The sequence below is a fragment of the Pleuronectes platessa genome, chromosome 3, assembly GCF_947347685.1.
Source record: "Pleuronectes platessa chromosome 3, fPlePla1.1, whole genome shotgun sequence".
NCBI classification, from domain to species: Eukaryota; Metazoa; Chordata; class Actinopteri; order Pleuronectiformes; family Pleuronectidae; genus Pleuronectes; species Pleuronectes platessa.
This window is the reverse complement of record NC_070628.1, coordinates 25630448-25656383: the sequence shown is the minus strand read 5'-3', so window position 1 is coordinate 25656383 and position 25936 is coordinate 25630448. Positions and strand designations below refer to the sequence as shown.

Here is a 25936-nt window from a genome sequence, read left to right as displayed (position 1 = left end):
ACCAACTCTCTCAGCTCTGTCATTCACTCACATGGCTTTTCCTACCATAGCTATGCTGATGACACCCAACTAATTCTGTCTTTTCCCCGATCTGAAACACAGGTAGCAGCACGAATCTCTGCCTGTCTGACCGACATCTCTCAGTGGATGTCTGCACACCATCTAAAGATTAACCTTGACAAGACTGAAGTACTTTTCCTTCCAGGGAAAGACTCTCCCATCCACGACCTGACTATTAACTTTGACAACTCTGTGTTAACCCCCACTCAGACTGCTAGGAACCTGGGTGTGACACTCGATAGCCAACTCTCCCTTACCGCCAACATTACTGCAACAACACGGTCCTGTAGATTCATGCTGTACAACATCAGGAGAATACGCCCCCTTCTCACTCAGAAGGGTTAGGGTTAGGGTTAGGGTTAGGGTTACCAGGGTTACCAGTGGCTGCTCGTATCCAGTTCAAAACATTAGTACTTGCGTACCATGCTGTGAACGGATCAGGTCCAGTCTACATCCAGGACATGGTCAAACGTTACACCCCAGCTCGTTCACTCCGCTCTGCTTCGGCTAATCGGCTCGTTGCTCCCTCACTGCAAGCTAAACACTCATCAAAAGCATGACTGTTTGCTGTCCTGGCTCTTAAATGGTGGAATGAGCTCCCCATCGACATCCGGACATCTGAAAGTCTACACATCTTCCGCCGAAAACTAAAAACACACTCTTCCGACTTTACCTTGAATAAAAAAAAAACACACTAACAACTCTTTGAAACTAACACTTTAGTAGCACTTACAATGGCACTTACTTATAGCACTTTGTAGTTTTGCTTTATTTTGAAGAAATTGTACTTTCTTGATTCTTGTCGTCCTGGGTCTGTACCCTCGGGGTTGATGCACTTATCGTAAGTCGCTTTGGATAAAAGCGTCAGCTAAATGAAATGTAATGTAATGTAATGTAATGAAACAAACAGCCAAGATAACAGTGGGGTGGCATCAGGACAAGTCTCTTACTGTCCTTCTGGTCCAACCCAAGCTCAGACTTAACCTCAGATGTCTGTTCACAAGTGCCTCCGGTCCAATCAGTCTGAGTCTGAGGGGATCTGACTTATCTGATCGGTAAGAATGCCGTACTTCAACAAAGTAATGATTACTGGATACTTTAGTTAATGAGAAATGTCATTTTTTTTACCTTAATTAGTTATTTGACGTTTATAATCAGGTCTGAAGGAAAGGTCCATGGGGCTGTTTTCATTTGTTAGTCAGAACAACTGCAGCTCCTTTTCCATTGCTCAAATAATCCACTAACACTTACTAATATCTGGCTTTTGTCTGTGATGGTAATGGAGACAATCAGCTTTAGCTCCCAGGTTAAATTTCTCTGCAGTGGATACGAAAGGCAGTGATGGAAACGAGACACCAATCTGAAAGTGACAATTTCTTCTTCTTTATTTTAGCAGTGTCGCTTTTGACACTTTTCAGGCACATGAATATTTGTGAATTTATTTTTCTTTACTTCTTCGGAACAACGTGCAACAACATAATTATTTTTTTTGTTTTGTGTAAAATGCAACACTGGCAAGAGAGTGAGGTGAAAGAGCTTCTCAGTGTCTTGCTCGTTCATGACTTTGAGTCACTCATCAGAGGGGCAATAAACAGAAATGCAAACTCCTCCACTGGGTGTGGGAAAAAGTCAGTCACCTTTTTAGCAAGTTTACCAACATTTAGAAAACCAACATACGGTATACCTGCTAATTCTGATGCATAGTGTAACAATAAGCATAACAATCATTGGTAGAAAGGTCAACTGCTGAATTTACTTTTAATAGACACTGGCTGAAAGGTGCTCTCTTAGTTATGGCATTTCTCTCTCACATAAAAAGAAGCAACAGTATTTGAATCAATATTCAGCCCAGGGCCGATGGAGACATTTTCTTACTCAACCTAGAACAATAACAAGAGAACCAAAGCTTTTCCTCCAAGCAGCGAGAAAAGCAAGATGTTCCAGGAAAATACTCGTGGCTTCAGGTCTGGCAGATGGTGGGATGATGAAAGAGTCAGAAACAGTGTAGTTATGAATTACTTCTGCCACTGCGACTTTTTGTCGCAAATAAAAATAATTTGTTTGGTGATTGATGTATTTGTTGTTGTGGTTTTCCATTGGAGTGATGACAGTTCATTTGATGATCAAACAGCATCTTCACTTCTGTAAAAAAATGAAGTTTGTTCGGCTCTGTATCATTTGTTGAAATTTCTCCCTCTATTTAGACTCAACAAACTGGTAATGGGGATGTTTATGCCTTTATTACCCCAGGAAAGACCCCCCATTGTCACGGATATGGTGAGGACCCAAAAGCAGCACAGGCAGACGAAATACCAGTCGGTAATGACTTTTATTGTTCACTGCAGTCTTTAACAGTTCAAGCAGTGGCAGGGTGAACAGTCTTTGCTCACAGTGATCGTCTGCGTGATCTGAGCAGTAGCGAGCCTGGTGTCGCTGACTGAAGGTAAAGTCCACAGCTGATGAGTTACCTAGCTGGCAGACAGGTCCAGTGGTGAGCTGTGTAGCCACAGAGCAGAGCAGGAACGTAACCCGGAGGGAATAGGCGAAACTCGTGGTCGAAGACAGAAGGCTGAGGTAATATCCAGGGCAGAGACGAGGCAGGCAGGTCGGCAACAGGTGATCAGTCCGGGGAAAGAACGCTGGAAAGTCAGGCATGACACAAGAACAATCTGGCACTGAAGCAGAGACAGGAGCAGGCTTAAATGCAGCCAGGGCTGTAACAGGTGTGGAGAGTTGACCTGATGAGGAGGTGTGGCTGACTGGCAGAGTGGAGCAGAGACAGGTGAGTGGAAAAATACTGGCAGACAGGAGATGAGCAGACTGTGACAGAACCCCCCCCTCAAGGGACGGCTCTCGACGTCCCAAGACGAATGGACCAAACCGGGTGGGAGGCGGGGGCCTGGAGGAGGGCTAATACTCGTCCGAGATTCCAGCATCCATCTCCTCCTCCATGGTCCCGGGGATAGTGTCGTCGTCTTCCTCAGAGTAGGGGGGCCCTGCCCTGTCCTCGGCGTCGTCGCTGTCGTTCGGGGACTCTGTCGGAGGATGTGGTCTGGGAGGTGGCCTGGTTCTGGACGTCTGTGTGAGGTTGCGTCGATGGAAGTCCGTGATGAGGGTGCGGTCCACGATGTTCCTCCCGGGGACCCAGGACCTTTCTTCAGGACCGTAACCCTCCCAGTCCACCAAGTACTGGAATCCCCTCCCACGCCGGCGAGACTGCAGGATGCGACGGAGAGTGTAGGAGGGACCTCCATCGATGAGGCGAGGAGGCGGTGGAGGCGGCGCGGCAGGGACCAGGGCGCTTTCTCGGACTGGTTTGACCTTGGAAACATGAAACGTGGGATGAACCCGCATGGATCTAGGGAGTTTTAGCCTCACTGCCACCGGGTTGACGATCTCCTGGATCTCGAACGGGCCGATGAAGCGAGGAGCCAGTTTCTTGGATTCCACCCGGAGGGGAATGTCACGGGTGGAGAGCCAAACCTTCTGACCCGGCTGGTAGTCCGGGGCCTTGGAGCGGTGGCGATTGGATGCCGTGGTGTAGCGGTCAGCGGCCCGGAGTAGAGCTGCCCTGGCTCGGGTCCAAGTCCTTCGACAACGGCGGATGAAGCTCTGGACAGAGGGGCAGGATGCTTCTTTCTCCAGTGCCGGAAAAAGCGGTGGCTGGAACCCATAGGTGCACTCAAAGGGGGAGAGACCGGTGGCGGAACTGGTCAAAGTGTTGTGGGCATATTCTACCCATAGAAGTTGTTCGGACCAGGAAGTAGGGTCTTGGGATGTCATGCAGCGGAGTGCAGTTTCCATCTCCTGATTCTTGCGTTCGGTCTGGCCGTTGGACTGGGGGTGGTACCCTGAGGACAGGCTGACGGTGGCTCCCAGGAGCGAGCAGAACTCCCTCCAGAACACTGAGGCGAACTGGGGACCCCGATCAGAGACCACATCCACCGGGATGCCATGGAGACGGATGACGTGGAGAAGGAGTAGTTTAGCCGTCTCCTTGGCAGATGGAAGTTTGGGCAGGGGCACGAAATGTGCCATCTTGCTGAACCGATCTACCACCGTCAGGATAGTAGTGTAGCCGCTGGATGGTGGTAGACCGGTGACAAAGTCCAAAGAAATGTGCGACCAGGGACGATGAGGCACAGGCAGAGGATGTAGAAGACCGGCAGGGGCATGGTGAGCCGGCTTGTGCTGGTTGCAGGTGGGACAGGCATTGATGAAACCCCGAATGTCCTCATCCAGTGACGTCCACCAGAACCGGCGCTGCACGACGTCCTTGGTCCGTTGGATCCCTGGATGACATGTAAGTTGAGTGCTGTGGGCCCATTGTAGGACCTCGGACCAGAGGTCCGGCGGGACGAACAGACGGTCGGGAGGGCAAGCACTGGGTCCAGCCTGGTCTTGGGCGGCGGCCCTGACCCTCTCCTCCATCTCCCATGTGAGTGTGGCCACCAGACGGGAAGAAGGCAGGATAGTGTCTGGGTCGGTCCTGTCCCCCTCCTCTTCCAAGAACCGATGTGACAGGGCGTCGGGCTTGACGTTGCGGGACCCCGGTCGATAGGAGAGGGAAAAGTTGAAACGGGTCAGGAAGAGTGCCCATCGAGCCTGGCGGGAGTTCAGTCTTTTAGCGGAGCGGAGGTACTCCAGTTTTTTGGTTGTCACTCCGATGACATGTAAGTTGAGTGCTGTGGGCCCATTGTAGGACCTCGGACCAGAGGTCCGGCGGGACGAACAGACGGTCGGGAGGGCAAGCACTGGGTCCAGCCTGGTCTTGGGCGGCGGCCCTGACCCTCTCCTCCATCTCCCATGTGAGTGTGGCCACCAGACGGGAAGAAGGCAGGATAGTGTCTGGGTCGGTCCTGTCCCCCTCCTCTTCCAAGAACCGATGTGACAGGGCGTCGGGCTTGACGTTGCGGGACCCCGGTCGATAGGAGAGGGAAAAGTTGAAACGGGTCAGGAAGAGTGCCCATCGAGCCTGGCGGGAGTTCAGTCTTTTAGCGGAGCGGAGGTACTCCAGGTTCTTATGGTCTGTCCAAACCAGAAACGGCAATTTAGTCCCCTCGAGCCAGTGTCGCCACTCCTCCAAAGCCAACTTGACGGCGAGGAGTTCTCGGTTCCCAATGTCGTAATTCCTCTCTGCCGGGGTCAAACGTCGGGAATAGAAGGCGCAGGGGTGCAACTTCTGGTCGGAGGCTGCTCTCTGGGACAAGATGGCCCCCACTCCCAAGTCAGAAGCGTCCACCTCGACCACGAACTGCCGTTCAGGGTCTGGCATTCGGAGGATGGGGGCCGAGGTGAATCGTGTTTTCAAAGCCTGAAAAGAGTCATTGGCGGCCGTGGACCAGAGAAAAGGCACCTTGGAGGAGGTAAGAGCAGTGAGGGGGGCCGCCACCGAACTGTAGCCCCTGATGAACCTCCGGTAGAAGTTGGCGAAGCCCAGGAAACGTTGAAGCTGCTTCCGGGAATCAGGGGTGGGCCAAGTGGTGACGGCAGGAACCTTGGCTGAGTCCATCTCCACGGTCCCTCTCCCTACGACGTACCCCAGGAAGGAGACAGACGAGGCGTGAAACACACACTTCTCGGCCTTGACGAACAGGGAGTTTTCCAGGAGGCGTTGGAGGACCTTCTGGACGTGATGCACATGTTCCTCTCTGGAGCGGGAGAAGATCAGAATGTCGTCAAGGTACACAAAGACGAACCTGTTCAGCATGTCCCTGAGCACTTCATTCACCAGAGCCTGGAATACAGGAGGGGCGTTGGTGGGGCCGAAGGGCATCACCAGGTACTCGTAGTGACCGGTGGGGGTATTGAACGCTGTCTTCCACTCGTCCCCCTCGCGGATCCGGACCAAATGATAGGCGTTGCGCAGGTCAAGCTTGGTGAATATGGTGGCCCCCTCTAGGAGCTCGAAAGCTGAGGAGATGAGAGGCAGGGGATACCGGTTCTTGATTGTTATGTCATTTAATCCACGATAATCAATGCAGGGGCGGAGTGTCTTGTCTTTCTTCTCCACGAAGAAGAAACCGGCTCCAGCCGAAGACGAGGAAGGGCGGATGATGCCCGCCGCTAGACCGTCATTGATGTAAGTCTCCATCGCCCCCCTCTCAGGAATGGACAGGGAATACAGGCGTCCTCTGGGCGGCGTGGCACCGGGCTGGAGGTTGATGGCGCAGTCATAGGGCCGATGTGGGGGAAGGGAGGTCGCCTTGGCCTTACTGAAGACCTCCCTGAAGTCCAGATACGCAGCCGGGACTCCCAGTACATCGGTGGAAGAACTGGTCCAGGCAGAAGATCGTGGTGCGGCGGCTTGCTTGAGGCAGACCTGGTGACAGGAAGAACTCCACCCCAGGATCGCCCCTGTGGTCCAATCAAGGTGTGGATTGTGACGTCGGAGCCATGGGAACCCCAGAAGGAGAGGATGACGAGGAGAGTGCAGGATGTGAAACTGGAGTGTTTCGTGGTGGTTCCCGGAGATTAACATCCGTATAGGCGCTGTCTGGTGGGTAACAGTTCCCAGAAGTTGGCCATCCAGCGCGTTGGTGGAGACTGGAGCTGGCAGGGGAATCTGACCGACACCCAGCTGCAGAGCTAGGTTCGAATCCATAATGTTGGCATCAGAGCCAGAGTCAATGAGGGTGGCGAGGGTCTGGGATCCCTCAGGCAGTAGCAGGCGGACCTGGCACAGAGATCGTGGGTGGGAGGAGGAGTTAGATGAATGACTCACCAGGAACTCCTTCCTTCCTGGTGAGCCCGACCCTTTTAGCGGACACCCGGAGATAAAGTGTCCCACTTGGCCACAATACAGGCAGAGGTTCCCCTCGCGGCGTCTCCTCCTCTCTTCTGGAGTTAGACTGGCCCGACCCACCTGCATGGGTTCAGGCTCCCCTGAAGACCGGCTGCCAGAAAGCATCGATACCCCGGAAGCCGCTGGTGACGGGGCGGGCTGGCGTCGTCCCGCAAGCCCCTGATGTCTCTCCCGCTGTCTCAATCGAATGCGACGGTCGATGCGGGAAGCCAGCTCGATGATGCCGTCGAGAGTGGAGGGGAGTTCGTATGAAATCAGTTCGTTCTTAATGTAGTCAGCGAGCCCCATCAGGAATGCGTCGCACTGGGCAGCCTGGTTCCACTCGCTGGAGCTAGCCTGGGTGCGGAAGTGGATGGAGTAATCAGCCACTGAACGAGACCCTTGGTTCAGACCCAGAAGCCCTCCTGAAGCGTCCGGACCTCGGGAAGCTTCTCCGAACACTTTGCGGAGCTCAGCGGCGAAGGCTTGGAAAGAGGAGAACGCTGGAGTGCGACGCTCCCACTCGGCTGTTCCCCACAGCCGAGCGTGCCCCGTCAGATGATTCACGGTGAACGCCACCTGGGCGTCCTCAGAAGCGAAGGTGTGGGGCTGGAGGGCGAACAGGATGGAACAGTTCGTGAGGAACGGGCGGCAGCCCTCCGCTTCCCTGGCGTAGCATTCAGGGACCCCCACACGAGGCTCCGAGACGAAAGCGGAGGCAGAGGCAGAGGCAGACGGGGCTGGTGGAGGCTGGACTGGTTCTGGAGGCAGAGGAACAGCTTGAGCAAAAGCTGAGGCGAGCTGTTGGACCTGCGAGGCTAGCGAGGTAAACGCCTGCTCTTGTTTAGCCACCGCTTGTTGAACCTCTGCTGAGTTTGAAAGCAGCAGCGCCCCGTGGTGCTGGAGCATCGCCTCTACCTTCTCCAGGCGATCCATCGGCGTGTGTGCTGGGTCCATGTCTGGCCAGATTGTACTGTCACGGATATGGTGAGGACCCAAAAGCAGCACAGGCAGACGAAATACCAGTCGGTAATGACTTTTATTGTTCACTGCAGTCTTTAACAGTTCAAGCAGTGGCAGGGTGAACAGTCTTTGCTCACAGTGATCTGCGTGATCTGAGCAGGAGCGAGCCTGGTGTCGCTGACTAAAGGTAAAGTCCACAGCTGATGAGTTACCTAGCTGGCAGACAGGTCCAGTGGTGAGCTGTGTAGCCACAGAGCAGAGCAGGAACGTAACCCGGAGGGAATAGGCGAAACTCGTGGTCGAAGACAGAAGGCTGAGGTAATATCCAGGGCAGAGACGAGGCAGGCAGGTCGGCAACAGGTGATCAGTCCGGGGAAAGAACGCTGGAAAGTCAGGCATGACACAAGAACAATCTGGCACTGAAGCAGAGACAGGAGCAGGCTTAAATGCAGCCAGGGCTGTAACAGGTGTGGAGAGTTGACCTGATGAGGAGGTGTGGCTGACTGGCAGAGTGGAACAGAGACAGGTGAGTGGAAAAATACTGGCAGACAGGAGATGAGCAGACTGTGACACCCATGCTCAGCGACTGAATGACTATGTGTTGAGAAAAAGGGGTTTTCGATGAGATTTTCTTTGTATGAAATTTAAAACATATATTTTTGGGATTACTTCAGTTGGACGATTTCTCCTCTCTGTTTACCTTAACAGTTTCATTGTTTTCGCTGTTATTGAGTAGTTGTTACTAAGTAGTACTCTACTTAAGGGGAATTGTGACTGGGCATGTTTTCTAATGGTAAGCACTCGAATCGCTGCAGTAATTTGTATCCACTGGCAGCCACAACTCGACTGTACTGGCCACAATGTAATCTTATGGTGCAACAGCAACAGTCCACAACATGTCCACCAATAAAAAGCTTAAATGGTAACTCTGGGAGAGTCTGGCAACATTACACGTCTCACTCAATAATACATCTCTCTCTCTCTCTCTCTCTCTCTCTCTCTCTCTCTCTCTCTCTCTCTCTCTCTCTCTCCCCCTCTCCCCTCGTTCGCCTTCAATTTATAGGAGCTCTTCGTCCATCTATGGATTCAGTCATTAATAGTTTCTCTCAGTAGATTCCACCCCCTTGCAACAAGGCAAGTCTCACGAGACTTGAGAGCCACCGAGATGCCACCGTGTTGTAGCTACCGACAGAGGGCCATCTACTGGACAGATTCCCTAAATTTGTGCAAGTACCATCATTTTACAAACCCACATATGCAGACACGTATTAAAAATGTTTAGTTACTCTTTACTTCACTCTATATACTGTTGTTGCTAGTTGCCATAATATACAATTTAGGGTTCAGTGTCTTGCCCACACTTCTGTCCGTCCTGGGAAAGGGATCCCTCACCTAAGGCTCTGTCTGAAGTTTCTACATTTGTCTGAACCCAAATATGTGTTGGACCACTTTGAAGGAGCACTTACTCAACTGACATCCTCTAATCCACTACAGTTTCATAATAACCTGAAAATGTACACATTCCTTTGGTGTGTTATTGGATCAAAAGATCATTATCAGTTATAGATTTGCTGATACACACAAAAAGATCTCATCCAATCTTTGCTTCTGTCCTACAGGTCTTCCTATCAAAGAGGGAATTGCCTCAATGAATCTTGACATCATGAGCAACTGGTTTGGAGACATTAAAAGTGAGATGTGTAAATGTTTGGGAAATTGAGACGGAGCATGTGTAGATCATCTATGACACCAAAAGGGACAAAATGACTTCAGAGTTTCTACAACGCCAGAAAGAAAATGTGAGTGAATTAACCTTGATGCAAGAATCACCTCCTTTAATAATCTTTTAACACTGACACAGGAAACAGAAATGAATAACACCCAATGGAGTGGAAGCAGAGACACATGCTGGCTGTGTTTTAATTGCCTTGCAGATTGTGTGAATGTGTGTGTATGTGTGTGAGCGCACAGGTCTACGCCTCTAGTGTAGTAGAGTGTGTGTGTGTGTGTGTGTGTGTGTGTGTGTGTGTGTGTGTGTGTGTGTGTGTGTGTGTGTGTGTGTGTGTGTGTGTGTGTGTGTGTGTGCGTGTGTGTGCATGTCTGTTGGCTAGAACGAGACAAGGGAGCGCATATGGCCTGAACAGTCGGGGATGGAACTCAGAACTCCCACATGACATAGCAGATAAAAATAAAAATGGCAGCAAGCTCGCCTCTGCTGCGACATAACATTGAAATAAACCACTTGCATTTGTGAGGTTATGGTTCACAGTTTTTGTCCATTTGTGAGAGTAAACATGCTCGCGTCCCTGTGATCGTGACAGCGGTGACTTGGTGGAGTGTAGCCTTTTGTTTTAACCATGCAATGTAAAAAAGCCTGTGATTTGTAAAATTACAACCATTCAGGTCACATTACTTGAAGAGATATTCAAACGTTATATCCCTAAATCTAATGGCTACATATGAAACACATGGTTGAATCACACGAGTGATAACCTTGCAATTGCTCTGATTTGAAAAAAAACTATTTCTTCTCACGGCTTATTTCCTTTTCTTTCTTCTTACGACTCTCTCTCTTTGACACAAGTATTTTTACCAGCTTTTATTAACACACTATGGGTTTGTACTTCTACTTATTGGGGTCTTTAAATAAAACTGAAACTTATTATAATGCTGAACCTTTTCTCAGTTGTTCTCAAAGGGAAAAATTCTGCTCTGCGGTGTTAAAAATCTCTCTATGCAGTTGATGAAATGTTTCAACATAAAACATAACATTTTGCCTCTTCACCTCTACATCTTTTTGCCCGCTGATATCAAGCTGCCTGCATACAGTATATGTGATTATATCAGGATAATAAAAACAGTCATCATCTATTCAGCGATTTTATTCTCGCTATAGTAGCATAAGCTGAACTTGACCATTTGAGTCTATTTACAGACTGATTTGAAATAATCTGTTTGCAATTTCCTTATTAAAATGTTTGATTGTAAAGGCTAGACAGAAAGGTTTCTACTCTGCTGTGTAGTTTTAATATAATGGGAGAGTTGTTGATGACCAGATTGTTAAAGCTTGCACATTTTACTAAGAACTGGAAGATCAAACTGTTGGGGAGTCAAAGCCTTCAACTGCAAGTGTTAAGAACTTGGATATTACAAGACTGGTAAGACACAGTGAGTGAACAATTTGTAACGATCAACATTTATATATAGATGGGGGGGCTTGATCACACACATAGAATTCACCGAAAAGTTAGTTTGAGGGGATAAGGGCCGATCTGTTGTCAATGTGCTGCAGGTAAATCAGTTGATCTCCAGAAGAATGAATACATTGCGTCCTGCCTCTGCCTGCAACACAACCCCTCACCTGAATCCTGCAGTGGATTTGTTACTGTTGAGAACACGTCCGAGCGAGAATCTCCTGCTACGTTGTTCATGTGTGAGACACAAACTTTGGAGAAAATTCAGATCTCCAATTCTCCAGAGATCCAGAGAAAAAGGCTTCAGTAACAATTATTGAAAACACAATTTAATGTAGGTAATAACAAACAAATTATTATCTTGTATTGTTGTATATATGTTAAATACGTTATTCAAACATACACATAGGTTGTAAAAAGGATATGAACCCCTAAGCTCATAGTTTTCAACCTTTTATTTATTCAGGGTAGTTGAAGTGAGAAGCAGCTTCTCGTTTATAGGAACACCCAGATCAGATTCACACACTCAAATACATTCTATGACGTTTAGGTTGCGACTGAAATGAAAAAAAGCTAAGTGGAGTCAGGAATCTGCAAAACTCAAGTCCATTCAATAAAACAGGACTTGAGGTGTCGGCTGACTCATAGAAAACAGTAAGACCGTTTGAGTTTATTATTCACAAGACTCTTCTGCTGATGTGGACAAAGAACCCAGATGCGATCTCAAAGGATACACAATCAGAACTTGTTGATTTGCTCCAAGCAGGAAAGGGTTGCAAAGAAATCTGAAAGAGATGAGATAAGTGTTATGTTGACAAAAGAAGGTTAGACAAGTTACTGAATTCAAGGTTTCACTTACTACACTAGTACTACTTATAATGATACAATTAATATCTATAATAATAATATTAACATGAATATGTATAATAATAACAAAATTAGTGGCTTTTTAAATAATAATAATGTTGTTAATAATAATAATAATGTGTGTAAAAACTCGTGACCACAACACACAGATAGTCGAAGTTGTGACGATCCCGGTCCTCTCCGGGTTACACTCTGGACTCCGGGCCGGGTTTTGCGGGTGTCCACCACGGGCTCCTCACAGCCGCTCGCTGGTTTTCACTGAGCTCCTGTCCTGATATCACTCCGCTAGCATGGTGGAGAAGCGGACCTGATTGTTGTGATGGTGGCAGGAGGCAGCCGCTGACTATACACTTCCGCCGCTGCTTCCCATATCCGCGTTTTGCGCCGTCTGGGCTGCTCGAATAGCCTCTCTACCGGACTACCGCGGGCGCCTGAGCACTTGCAACCCCCACAACTCAACCTCTTCCCCGGGATTTCTTTCAAACCAAAACCATATGAGATGCAAGTTCACTGGGAAACTCCGGAGCCCGTTCGGTTCAGGCAGCAAAACTTTTTCTCCAAGGACAACACCGTGAGACGGCGAGTGGACTGTTACTGCTGCCGCCGCCGCCGCCGCTCCGCGGGACGGTTTGTGTGTGTGTAACCGCTGAGCGCCTGCTCACGTCCGGACCTCCGCCGTGTCGTTGTGTTGGTTTCCCGGTGGAGTTGTTGTTAGCAGCGTGGCAGCGGGTGTATTGTTGGATTCTGTGCGGGGCTTGCCCGGCTCTCACTCGGGCTGCCTGTTATTTGTGTTCCCGGGAGCGGTTTGTTTGGAAACAGAGTACGAGGGGAAGAAGAGACGGTCACTGCCGGGCTCGCAACCCTTTAAACGTGCCCGGTTTGTTTCTCCCTTCAGCGGCTGTTGGTCGTTTCTGTCGTTCACCGCCCGGCTGACTGGGACCCTTCGCCGGGGAGGACAGAGGGGGGAACTCGGTGGTGGAGGTGGCGGCGTTGTCGTTGAGCGCGACGGGGGGGAAAGTTCTTCCAAAATAGAAGCCACCCGGCCCAGTGATGGGGGACTTTGCCTCCCCCGCTGCCGGACCCAACGGCAGTATCTGCATCAACAACAGCATGAACCCGGCCGCCGGGAGCGTGGTGCCCGCCGGGACGGCGGGCATACCTAAGCACAGCACCGTGGTGGAGAGGCTGAGGCAGCGGATAGAGGGCTGCCGGAGACACCACGTCAACTGCGAGAACAGGTACCAGCAAGCACACGCCGAGCAGCTGGAGATAGATCGCAGGGAGACGGTCAGCTTGTACCAGCGGAGTCTGGAGCAGAGGGCCAAGAAGTCCGCCGGCGGCAGCGGCACCAGCAAGCAGCCGCAGAGCAAGCAGCCCGACCCGGACTCTGCCTCCTCCGCGGAACAGAGGAATAACACGCTGATCGCGGTAAGAATGCGCACTCCATCAGGGCCAAGACTTCGCAGAGTCCCCCCTTTCTCACACAGCTACACATGGCCACTACACACACTTCACTACACACTCCCCCCTCTTTCATTTCCCCTCCATTTCTGCCCCCCGCCCCAAATTCTTGGACCCCCATCATGCTGCAAGCTGCACTCGTACTACTACTTGTTCAGCTCGGTGAAAACTTGTTAAAAACACGTTCACTGAGCGCTGCTAATTATTTGGAAACACACACACACACACTTTGTTTCAAGCAGTGTCAACTACTGCTCTTGTTAACAAGGAAGTCCAGAAAACTGTTTGCTGGAGCTGCAGTGCTGCAAGATCTGGAAATGACAAGAGACCTGTCATGTTTTGCACCATCAGCTCTGCGTTTATGCAAGTGACTGTCAACAGTCAATTTAAGATTATCAGCTCAGGCTCTTCTGGCCATCTTCTGGTGGAGGTCTGCTCTCTTTTCTTTTTTTTCTTTTTTACATACAAACAACTTCTTCTTTCTTGTTATATGTGTATGGATGCAAAACATTCTGCAAGATGGGCCAGCATTTGCATTGCAACATTGCTTTCTTGGTCTCTGCAGAAGCAGTTTGTGCTCCAGCCTGTTCCCTAACCTGTGTAACCTACTCTCAAAATTAACAGCCAGTCCAGGGTTGCAAACACCTCATCACAACCCTCTCCTAACTGCAGGTTACCTGCCACCACACTTAAAAATCACCTGAGATGGCTGAACAGTAGTTACTGAATTGTTTTTGTTGTAGTAGTAACTTTTGAATACACATTCACATAAACCAAGGACCCTCACTCAAAAAAGTGCAGTAGTCACATGATATCGTCTCAAAAAAGGCTGAGTCTAGAAACTCACAGTAGATTTTATAGGAATGCTACAATGATTTCCTGTGGATAGGGGGCAGTGGTAACATAGAGAATTGGTGACTGTCGAATGAGGATCTTGGTTTGCCTTTTTTTGTGTTATTTCACTGATGAGCAAGTTTGCAGACAAAATCTGTATATTATCAGATGAAATCATTTCAAAAGAAGATATACTGAGGTTGCTTGTTTGGAATTCACACAGACCAAATGTGCAATGTACCCTGCTCACAGCACATCTCCTGTGGGAAAGCTCTGGGTTCCTTTTAGAAAAAGGATACATGTCGGGGGAATGTCAACATTGTCATCCCTTTTGTTGCTGCAATGAGCCAAGTTCCTCCCCTTTCAAATGCAAAATCAGAACTTCTTTAATTTTGGAGGCTGCCTCAGTCATTATTTAAGAGCCTCACAAGCCTGATCAGCTACAGCTTGAGAGAGCCGCAGTGGTTTTAATTAGGGATGTCCCGATCCGATATTGATATCGGAAATCAGTCCGATATCAGCCAAAAAAGTGAATATCGGATTTTATCGGACTGAATCTAAAAACTCCGATATAAGCGCTCCGATATAAGCTGTCCATTTACCGCTCCAGGACTTCTATAATAGGTGACTCTGGTTTGATCACACTCCAACACAGTAGGTGGTAATGCCCCTTAATTAACGTTGGTGCCGGCCGCGGAAGAAGAGCGTCTCTGATCCAGCATGCACAGCCCACGTGATCACAACAACGACAACGTGTGTGCCTGCAGCAAGGTGTAGTGATGTCGGCTGTGTGGAAGTATTTTACCGTAAACTCGGACAAAGACGTTGCAGCTAAATGCAACATTTGTCAGGCGCAAGTGTCCCGTGGAGGGACAGAACCGGGAAGGTTCAATACAAGCAACCTCATCGCACATTTGAAAAAACACCACAAAAAAGAACATGAGGATTTTCGCGAGAGCAGCAAGGCGAAGCAACAAGCCTCTGGCTCGTTCAGCAACCCACGCTGGCCGAAAGCTTTGCAAGACGTGACAAACTACCACGGGACAGCAAAAAGGCAATGGCCATAACAGAAAAGATAGCCCAGTTTATTGTGCTTGATGACCAGCCCCTGTCGGTGGTGAGTAATGTCGGGTTTAAACGCTTAATGGAGCACCTCGAACCTCGCTACATTATTCCTAGCCGCCACTACATTGTAGACAAAACTATACCCCGGATGCACGAAGAGGTTAAAAAGTGTATTGCCGCACACGTGGAGAAGGCAAATGCTATAAGCTTCACCACCGACATCTGGAGCTCAGACCATCGTCCGCTGTCTCTGTTGAGCCTGACTGCGCACTGGGTGGACACTGACTTCACACTGCAGAGAGCAGTGTTACATGCACGTGAATTCAGGGGATCGCACACAGCTGATGCAATCATGCACGCCATGGAGGGTTCCTATACCTACTGTTGCTGACTATTGTTTTCTGTTATATCACTACAACATCCGTAACAGTAACATCACTTTATCAAGCCTTTTCTAACATTCCACACAACAAAATAAGGAATAAATATATGTATGATTTGTGCCTATATCGTATCGTATTGATATCGGTATCGGCCAATACTCAAGGCTACAATATCGGTATCGTATCGGAAGTGAAAAAGTTGTATCGGGACATCCCTAGTTTTAATTGTGCAGGACATCCCTGTGGCCCTTGTGGACATTAAACCAAACTGCCTATGGCCCTTGGTCGGCAACAAATGCTCCTAGAAGGGAGGAATTACTGCTTAAAGACACAGTCACACCCCTCTGCCCAGTCACTTGTGGTGACACATTGTATGCAGTCACAGCATTTACTTGCTACAATACAGAAATGTAGGTGTTAATATTTTTACGCTTCATTGTAAGATCTTGGCATTGTTTAGGTATGAATTGTAAAGGAGATGAATGGAAACTAGAGTAGAATCTGTCTGCGCTCTCCCATTTTATTCCTCAGAAGAGCTGCAGCTAGATGGCTGTATGTATTCACTATAGAAGCAGGAATTCTAGGAAAGCCAAGTATGATGTGACTACACACATCGCATGCATGCATACACAAGTACCCAGTAGGTCCTTTTATTATATTATTTTGTCACAGAATTTTAATGGACATAGAATGGAGAAGTTGAGCCTCAGTACAGATTCATCTTCACCTAAAGGATGAGCATGGTTGCAATCATGCTCATGTCATGATTGAGTTGCAAATGATAGAGAATCATGTGAGAATGGCCAATGTAACAAAACAAGTGTTTCTAAGTGACAAGATCAGCAAACCGTGTTTGAGATAAGTGGCAAGAAATCATTGCAGATTATAACTTAAGTTAGAAATGTTAGGTTTGCATTCCAAAAGTGCAACGGTTTAATAAGTGCAATGTTCTTGAGGATTTCATATTGTAATGTGCAGCCCAGTTCACTGAGCCCTGGTCTTATGGTTCTCAGACACACCCACGTTGGGGCAGGGGCTGGCCTGTAATTATGGAAAGTGTGTGTTTGTGTTCATAGGCTGACTATTAGGAGTAGAAGACAGTAAGGAGCTCACTTTGTCTGCTGCTCTGCCATTTCTTTGACATTTTGATAATTTGACAACTATGTCTGCAAGCATCGAGAGCAGAAGGTGCAGGTCAAGGAGAACTGGGGTATGACATTACCAGTGCCACCACTTACAGATTAAGATTTTCTCCAGGTGAGAAAAGGAGATTTGATGCAGGCAACATTTGCATTTCTTGCTAATATACACTTTCACAGAATGGACACTTGCAAACTTAAAATTGTCTGATAATGGGAGGGTTTCTATCTCAGCACTGGGTAGCTTTTTTCTGCTCTCTGCCACCCTGACAGGTATCATGTTGCACCAAAACTGGCATAGGTAGGTGGTCTTTACTTAAAGAAATCTCTATAGAGATGATACATTATATATACTATGGACAAGATGTCAACCTTATGCGGTATGTTGATAATCAGCACGGACAAGACAGATCATATAAGAGCTCAGGAGCAAACAGACAAGAGTACGACCTACAGGCACATTGCAACAGCCAATTATTCCACTTCTTTGACTTATTCTGGAGGTCTGTTGTTGGCTGCCTATCCAATGCATATACACACACACAAATACACAGAAAAAAATATTTTCAATTGTTCCTGATTTATAAATCTCAGGGCAATGACCCCATAACCTGAGCTGTGTTGATTGTTAGATTTATCAATTAATTTATCTAAAAAACTTTAACAGGAAACAGCCTTAGTAAGATTAGGACTGTTCACACACGTGAAGCACAGGGTTGTAAATATTGTGTCACTAACACAGACATATGCTCAGAGGTCCGTGCAGACTCTCACGGACATTGTCAAATGACGAAACATCGACCCTCATGACTATACGGACACACACAAGTGAAATCTGAGCTCTCCTGTGTAAATCTACCGTTTTGAGTTTACAAATATGGTGAAAAACTCATGGACACAGCCACTGTAAGCTATGCTGGGGCTAATGTACACCTCCTGAGGGAAAAATAGTAACACCCCATGGACACCACCTGTGATTAGATTTCTTGGACTTGAACAAGTGTCCGAAGCTCCTGGAGATTGATGAGAGTGAAGATAAGATTAAGCAAGAAAAGGCCTAGCAATCTTTTCAGTCATCTGTCACACAACCATCTGGTGTTGCTGCGCAGCTATCAGCGAGTGAAATCCTACGCCGTGGGTAGCTTTTTCAGGACTGTCGTCCACCCCTTATGTCAAGTATTAATCCAGTTGAACCAGTTCAGCGTTCTGCAAGGTCATTATGGCAAATCTAAAACCTTTAACTTTGGACCTTTTTTGGGATGTCTCTTATTGTAACTGATGTTGTCTGCTAGTGCTTGACTGGCTGTTGTCTGTCTGTTCTCTGTTTTATTTGTATTTTCTCTTCTGGGCTTACATCTGTTTTTGCAACAGAGATTAGAGATCTGAATGACAATACCTGATTAAGGCTATAAATAGTGATGAGTTGAGGGAAACACAAGGCTGAGCTGGGTTTGTTGGGTCATAATTCTAGTGTGAGATTGACATTTTGCTGTATTAAGTTTAAGACACCTCTGCTCCTCTTTGCTTTTAAGTTAGACCAGTTTCTCTCCATGAGAGTTTGACCACATAATGACTGGAATGCCAATTCCACAGAATCATCCCTACTCCTTTTCTCTTAAGTATTATTAGCTTGTGCATTGTTGATGATGTGTCTTGACATGGAAAGTGTGTTCGTCTTTCTAGAATGACATCAGACAACCGACAGGGAGCAGGTGTGTGAGCTTGGTGATTAAATCCACTGGTGGAGAAATTATTTGAGATGGCCACAAACGCCTCGCACCGCATCATGTCCTATAAGTGTTTTGAAGTTCAGCCAGTTGATGTTGCTGTTGGTTTGAGAAATTATTTGTATTGATCTCTTTCCCTTTTTATATAATTGTCTACGAATGTCTTTTCTTGTTGGAGAGAGTTTTGCTGTGAAACTCAGCTGTGCTCATGATGAGACTTGAAAACTCATCAGTTGTGCTACTGATACACTTGGCTTCCACTCTACTCCAGAGTTTTAGAGCTGCTAAAAACAGAGACATTTTGAAACCCCACTGGCCCTGCTTTAGTCTGAAAACTCCAGTGCTGAGTTTTAGACTAGACGGACAGAAACTGTGACTTAGACACTTACAACAGCTTGCTGATTGGCTCTAATCAGGTTTCTATCACATGACCCCTTTCTTCTAGAACAACTATAATTTGCCTTGTCCAACAGTGTAGAACACAACATGATCCTGTTGTCTGTGCTAACAGCTACTGTGCTCTTACTTTTAACCATTGCCGCTTCTTGTTTGTAGCCTTGTTCTTTTTGCCATTAACAACCAAATGCTTCCTGTTAACAGTAGCAAGCACATGCTCAATATACAAAAGTGGTCAAGTGAATTGAGCTTTCAGGTATGTTAATATGGACAGGGATTCAAACTGACACGGAACCAAAACGCTCATGTGATTGTTTTATCAAGAAAATATTTCATTTTCAATGAAAACGTAGTTGTATGAATAAAGCCTGAATGTGAGAATTACATGCAGACAAACGATAGAAACATGTTCAGAAGTGGCTGTTGTGTAAGCAGCAAGGTTTCTTGGTTGCTGACGGAAGCACATTGGCTACGGTGAGGATAAAATCTGTGACCTCTCAGTTACAGGCACATGTTTCCAAACCAATGGCCTACGATGTAGCGCAAAAAGCTGAATCCTGTCAGACTTTCCTTTTTGACATAACATGCAGTCAGATCTGATTACCTTATCGCTAACAAGTTTACAGCTGCGAGGCCGAGGTGCACAGTGTGGGGGCTCGTTAGTTCCACTAAAACACAGTAGCTTAGGACAGTCTGTCTTCGACTGTGCTCTCTCCCTGGCATGCACCTCACCGAGGAATGTCACACACACACACACACACACACACACACACACACACACACACACACACACACAAAGTTGTCCTGCTCAACTCTTGGCAGCAGAGGCCGAAGTGTGGGCGGCTGAGTTTTCATGAATCCGAGGCCTGCCCTCTTCCCTCTTCCCTCCCTTCCTCTCCTCCCTCCCTCCCTCTGTTCACCACTTCTCTGGTTTCAGCGTTAGCATAGCGCTAATGTAGTGTGGATGGGTCTTGGTGGCTATAGCATTGTTAATGTCAGCTGGGACTGCTGCCCAAGTGCTATATTTAAACTGCAGAGCTGGCACGGAGCTGACGATCACCAGTGCGTACGCGCTCAGACGTAGAGTGTGACGTCGACAAACACTGTGACATCACAGACGGCTGTTTTGACTCATTACTCACTGATTTTGCTTTCATTTTTGCTTTTTTTGTTGACACGACCTGATTTTTAAGTGTTTATCTCCGTGATCGCTGTGCACTTTACTAACTTGTTGTCACAATTTTTTTTAAGCTTGTTCTCACTTTTTTTCCCTCAGGCCCTGCACATACACACACATGCACGCACAAACTCTGGATGTTTTTGATTTGGGGCGGCTGTGACCACATTCCCTTACACCCACGCTTGTTCACATGTTCTACAGGAGTGCACACACTTTCAGCAGAGACCCTTGAATAAGTGAGGGAACAGTTTTCCCTCCGTTTAAGCAGTTGGAGTGATAACAAACTCCTGTACAGTTCCAAAAGTATTAGTTATTCACTCACAGTTCTGAAATTAATACTAGTGATACAGAAGTTGTAGTAAAAGTCCTATCGCGTCTTTGCATTTACCATTTAACATCCAACTATCAAAACTCCGAAACTTTCCGAGATCTGCGTCACCAGCTCATTCAGCCCTTATTGCTGTTGCACAAGAACTGAAGTTGGGCATGACGAGAAAGAGTTAATGCAACTTGGTTTTTTAAACATATGTAGCCCAGTAGCTACAATACAAAGCTACCGATACACTGACAGATTTAATTGCGTGTAGAAATGTTCTTCAATAAACACAGAAGCAGTTGGAGGTCTCTTGTATCTTATCTCTCGTGCACTGGTGCTTTCTTATTGTTTGGATTTAGTCAGAAGGCTGCTTGCTAGACCACTTCTATGCATACAATTGGTAGCTTGGCCTTAATGAAGCATTTGAACAGCAGTTAAGATTTGACATTATTGATAGTAGCATGGAGGGAACTCATCTGGGTTCCTTTCACCCCTCATGTACTTACACACACACACACACAAACTGTAAAATATGGATGATGTTGTTATTAAAGATGCCTAAGTCCATTGTGATACTACACAAGTGTGTTTTTGTGCATACGTGTGCTGCATTGCTCATTAATGTGCGAGTAGAGTGAATGTGTTGTGCATGTGCATATGTGACGGTTTGAGTGACAGCAAATAACTACTACCTGTGAACACCGGACAGGTTCATTTCATCTGTACCTATTACACAGCTGAATAAATTTCAGTTTGTCAGGTAAGTACCGACCAGATATGGAGGGTTTCATAAATATAGAGGATATTAAATGATTCCTAAAATCAACCATGCAATGTCAAGAAACCTCCAAAATGGCAATTCTACATAATGGGAGCCAATGTTGTCCCCAAAAATATGTTTTTTACTGCCTAAATGTGCCAATGATGGCTGTCCCTTGCTAGAGGAATGCACTCTTTGAGTGACCTTCTAGTTCTACTGAATCTTTGGTCTTAGCTCAAATTATTTTCTATTATCTCGAGCTATACTTGCTCTCCATCAATTGTACTAGGACTCCAACACTTTCATCCCTTCTATTTCCACTGATACGTAGTTCAGCACATAATGCTTGACAACCTTTTGGTATCAAATATGTAGTTATAGTATTATAAAGTTATTGAAAGTGAGGAGAGAAGCACTTCAGAAAAAGTACAAATACAATAATGAAAACTACTCCACTGCAAATCCTGCATTTAAACTCCTGCAGTAAAAATTCAGGAAAACTTATCTAAAGTATCAAAAGGGAAATTATTTCTGTCGTTGATATATTATTGCACTATAACGCTGGCATCAGCATGTAAGCAGAATTGACCTGAAACAAGACTTCATGTCCAATCCAACTTGTGAATTGTAGCTTGAGAAGGTGTACTGAGTTAATTGTTTAGCACTAGTAATATTGATGATGTGTTATGTTTTAATGGGGACGATACAATATGTTATGATCTGACTCATTCTTCCACAAAAACTAAAATTAGAATTAATAAAAGTCTTGGCATGGGACTTTTTGTCGCCTAGTTTTATTCAGATACTGTAAATAGTACACGGTTAGTGGTGAATATTGTTTTATCACCTCCTGTGTAACAGCCAGTTTTCAGCTTCCTGTCAGTGCCAGACAACCACCCCTTGACCTTCCTGTTACTGGCGGTTTGAACTCAGGGTCAGTCAGGATCAGTTGAAAACGGTCCCTCTGAAAAATCATTTTCTGCCTTTTAAATTGTAGTCTGTCCGTCCTCCACCCTTCCTCCTATACCCCTAATTTCTACATCTACTCCTCAAGAAGGAGCTTCCACTTGGTCACAGACGGGATCCTTTTCTTTTTTGTCATCCTCTCCCTTTACCTCACCCTTCCATTCCTACTTCCATTTGACCTTTCAGTTTTCCACCTTGTAATCTGCCCTCCCGTCTTTCCTTTCAGACCTCTCCCTTCCTCCATCTCTTTGCTCCTCGTCTCCATGGTTCAGTCTCAGCTAGCAGGCTTAGCTAAAGCTCTCTCCGTGTAGGCCAGTGCCAGGAAGAAATCCGGCGCTAAGATGGAATTACCTACTACACAGACTCCTGCAACACACAGGAGACACAGACTGTTACTGTACACAGATCTGCAACAGAGATATCTGCTCAGTTGTAGGTATGACCTTAGCCATACCTACAACGCTTCTTCACATAATTAATCTGCAAAAATCTGTGTTTTCATACGTGTCAGGGTTTTCTATATATCACTTTACCCAATAATGTGGACACTGGTATCATCTGCCTCTTCCCACCTTTGTTAAATGACATTTGTTCTTTTGAGAGCCGGCCAGACCCCCCACACCTTCCTATTGAGCCAGCGTCATGAATTGTTTATGACTGTTTGCGTGTGCAAGTGTGTGTGTGTGTGGTGCGGGGCCCTCAGCTGCATCAATAGCCATTAGTGCAGCAGCCGGGGTAATTGTGCCACAGTGGCTGCAGTGCAGGAGGGGGGAAAAAACACATTATCTGATAATATTGCAGAGGGCAATAGGAAGGAAAAGATGGAGCGAGGACTCAGTGTAGCAGAGCTGGACAGCGTTAGGGAGGATATTAACGGTATGGTCAGACAGTTAGCGTCATTGTTGCTACGCTATTGTCTGATAACTGATTTATACCAGGTGATTGAACGCAGTTGGTCCATTGGTGGTGCAGCAAACAACAATTGTCCCATTGAAATTCAAGAAGCCAACACATCTGGTTGAAACAATGGCTCTGCTGTCACTGTCGGCTGATTTATTTTTCCTCTCACACCAGGGCCAAAATGAAATATTCTCTGTTGATCATTTAACCTACTGCTTTTCAATGTAGTTTTACAAAATGTCCACTCATGTTTTTCGGGAGCTTTCAAATGAGGTGTTTAATTTAATTTAAATTTCTTAGATCTGAGTCATTACAATGCAGTAATATCCATTCCAATCCCCACATCCTCTACTTCGAGTAGATCAGAGACTGGTCCAGCCGATGCTGTGAGCTGTTTCAGGCATTATGTTTTCATAGTAAACCTTGGAGATGGGTCTGAGTGTCCAATCAGAGCACACTAGGAGGGTTCACGCAGAGCAAGTGCAGCTTAACTCTGTCCCTCGTTCCCTTATCCCCCTGCTACATCACGAGCTGGAACTAAATAAACTGGATGTCTTTTCTTCTGGAGTGTTTTATTAACGACTATAGTAATCATTTGCTCCTGTCATAGATCTCTCCACCTACAGAAATCTCATCGTCATTACACTTGTGTGAATACTCCAGCACTACCCTTTCTGCAGATCACTTCCTGAATGGTTCCTAAAATAGCAGCAAAAACGATCACAACCAAGGAAATACACCAGCTGCTCTTTTCAAAACCACACTCACTTTCTGCTCTCTCTCTCTCTCTCTCTCTCTCTCTCTCGCTCACGCTAATAATTTATTGTTTTTTTTATCAAAAGTTGTCAAACCGTTTACTTCAGCAGCTGTGCTTCAATCAGGGATTATGTTGCTTTATTATTCTAACATTCTTTTTTAATTACAAGTCAGGAGATTTTCTGCACTTTCAAGACATTTTACAACACAACATACAATAAAAGTTGTGCCTTTGCACCAAATTAATAGTTAACTAGATGGGCACTCAGTAGAGTGCATACCTCCACCAAAGCCAAACAGTGAATTCTCTGAGAAATCATAATAGTTGCTATAAAAAAAATACTAAAGAAAGTGGAAAACAATTCATCCTGGATCTGCACCAACATTTAATTGTTCTTCCTGGACTCATCCCACATCCTTTCTTCAATTGTCGATGTAATCTGTGCAGTATTGTTTGTGTAATCCTGCAGTCTAATAGTCAAACAGACAAACAAACAAATGCGGACAAAAACATAACCTACTTGGTTGAGGTAATAAAAACAGCTCTAGTTAAGACCTATGGCCAACATTGACCCGTTCATTTTACACTCAAACCGGCTCTCGCCCACAAAGCTACTTGGAAAATAAAGCTCCCTTTTGTTTGCTTGTCTGCGTCTCAGTATCTTTGGACAGGCAATGTAAATACAATGTCTCAAATTAATAGAAGCAGTAAAATTATCGACCGTGTTCCAAAACAGTCAGAGAAGGCAAGAAAGTTAAAAAAATTTTTTTCTTTTTCTCATGTAGCCCATCTGGATAATGTCAAGATGTCAGTGCATGTTAGAACGCAGCTTCTGTTAGCATAACCACGCTTAGCATAAGAACTGGAAGCAGCCAGCTAGGCTCTGCAAAACCTCAAGTAACAAACTGAGTCTCATCGACAGAGCAAAGCTAACTGTTTCCACTTGTTTCCAGTCTTTATGCTAAGCTAGCAAACTGGCTGCTGGATTCAGCTATTATTCAAAGAACAGCCATGGACTTAGAATCAATCTTCTGATCTTCCTCTGGGAAGAAAGCAAATATGAGTGTTGAACTATGCCTTTCAGGGATCATGTTCAGTAGAAAGTTGTCAGGAGAACGTGCAGAATGTAAACAGGCAGCATTGGCTGTTGCCTCACTGCAGTCCTGCTTGAAGCAGTGACCATGCTGGACTGCGGTGGAAATATTTAAGATGTTATTGTGTACTTTAATAACACTCAATACTACATTGAATAGTACTTATGAACAAGTGGTAGTGTCATTTTAAATGAAAATAACCCATTAAAATTGTTTGCACAATTTGCATGTCTCTGTTATCTACAGTCTCTGTTGTCCGTACTTAACACAAATTCTAGTACATCCTTCTCAACACTGAGCACCTCTTCTTTTCCTGTTTTTTACCTTCCAGGCTCACTTTTTCTCCCTCCCTCCTCAGCTCAGTCTCTCTACCTGTCAACCTTGGCATATCCCAGTATCTTCCCCCACCCCGCCTCCTTTGCTGTCTCTCTCTGCCGTTCAGCCTCCTCCAGCAGAGACTGTGGACTTTACTGAGGAGACAAGATCGGCAGATGTTCACCCTGTCTCTGCTGTCACAAACTGTTCTTCAGTTTATCACGCAATACACTGGAAGTCATAGGACGAGTGCGAAGCAGAGAGGAAAAAAAACAGGAAAAACTTAATTTCCCTGAAGATTTTGAGCAGATTTGGGTCAGACTGGGTATGACTTTTTGCCAAGCAAGCTTTGTGGAGTCAGTGGCATAAAGCTCAGCTGAAACTCTTCAGTGTTAACGTTCTAAAAGATCTTTTGTCTGGGAAAAGTTGCACTGATTTTAAATTCGGCACTTCCATTGCAGGCAGAGGGACTGATCACGCTTCCTTTAAGCTTGTCACTTGTCCCTTTTCATGGAAACGGAAAGTCTGGGATTCTTCTTTTATTTCATCTTGTTGACAGTTTAAGGAGCCATTGAGATTTTTAATGGATACTTAATGACTGCTGCACAAAGAGAGCCCCTTGGGGATCCTAACAGCCAGCGGCGGTCCCGAGAGAGACGGAAAAGTCCTAATCTTTGTTATGCTCATACTTATATTTTTGGAACATTAACAGTGTATTTTTCACACCATTGCCTTTCCAGTTCATTACACCAGTGTGCTGAGCAAATGGGCATGA

The 25936-nt window shown here is 46.3% G+C and overlaps 2 protein-coding genes across 2 annotated transcripts in view; one reads left to right on the top strand and one right to left on the bottom strand.

The window, feature by feature from the left end:
• Window positions 1–2970: 2970 nt before the first annotated feature.
• LOC128436488 (chromobox protein homolog 2-like) lies at window positions 2971–3414 on the bottom strand. Its single transcript, XM_053418212.1, has one exon. The coding sequence runs from the start codon at window positions 3412–3414 to the stop codon at window positions 2971–2973; it is 444 nt and encodes a 147-aa protein (XP_053274187.1).
• An 8721-nt stretch (window positions 3415–12135) lies between these two features.
• The window catches only part of maml3 (mastermind-like transcriptional coactivator 3), a 108383-nt gene continuing 94582 nt past the window's right edge, over window positions 12136–25936 (top strand). Inside the window, exon 1 of the mRNA XM_053418378.1 lies at window positions 12136–13296. Within this exon, the coding sequence (XP_053274353.1) occupies window positions 12919–13296 (378 nt within the window). The 5' untranslated portion in view covers window positions 12136–12918. The remainder of the gene's footprint in view (window positions 13297–25936) is intronic.

Excerpts from the sequence above, each read along its gene's own strand:
- LOC128436488 (XM_053418212.1), bottom strand. The coding sequence starts at position 3,414 with ATGCGGGTTCATCCCACGTTTCATGTTTCCAAGGTCAAACCAGTCCGA.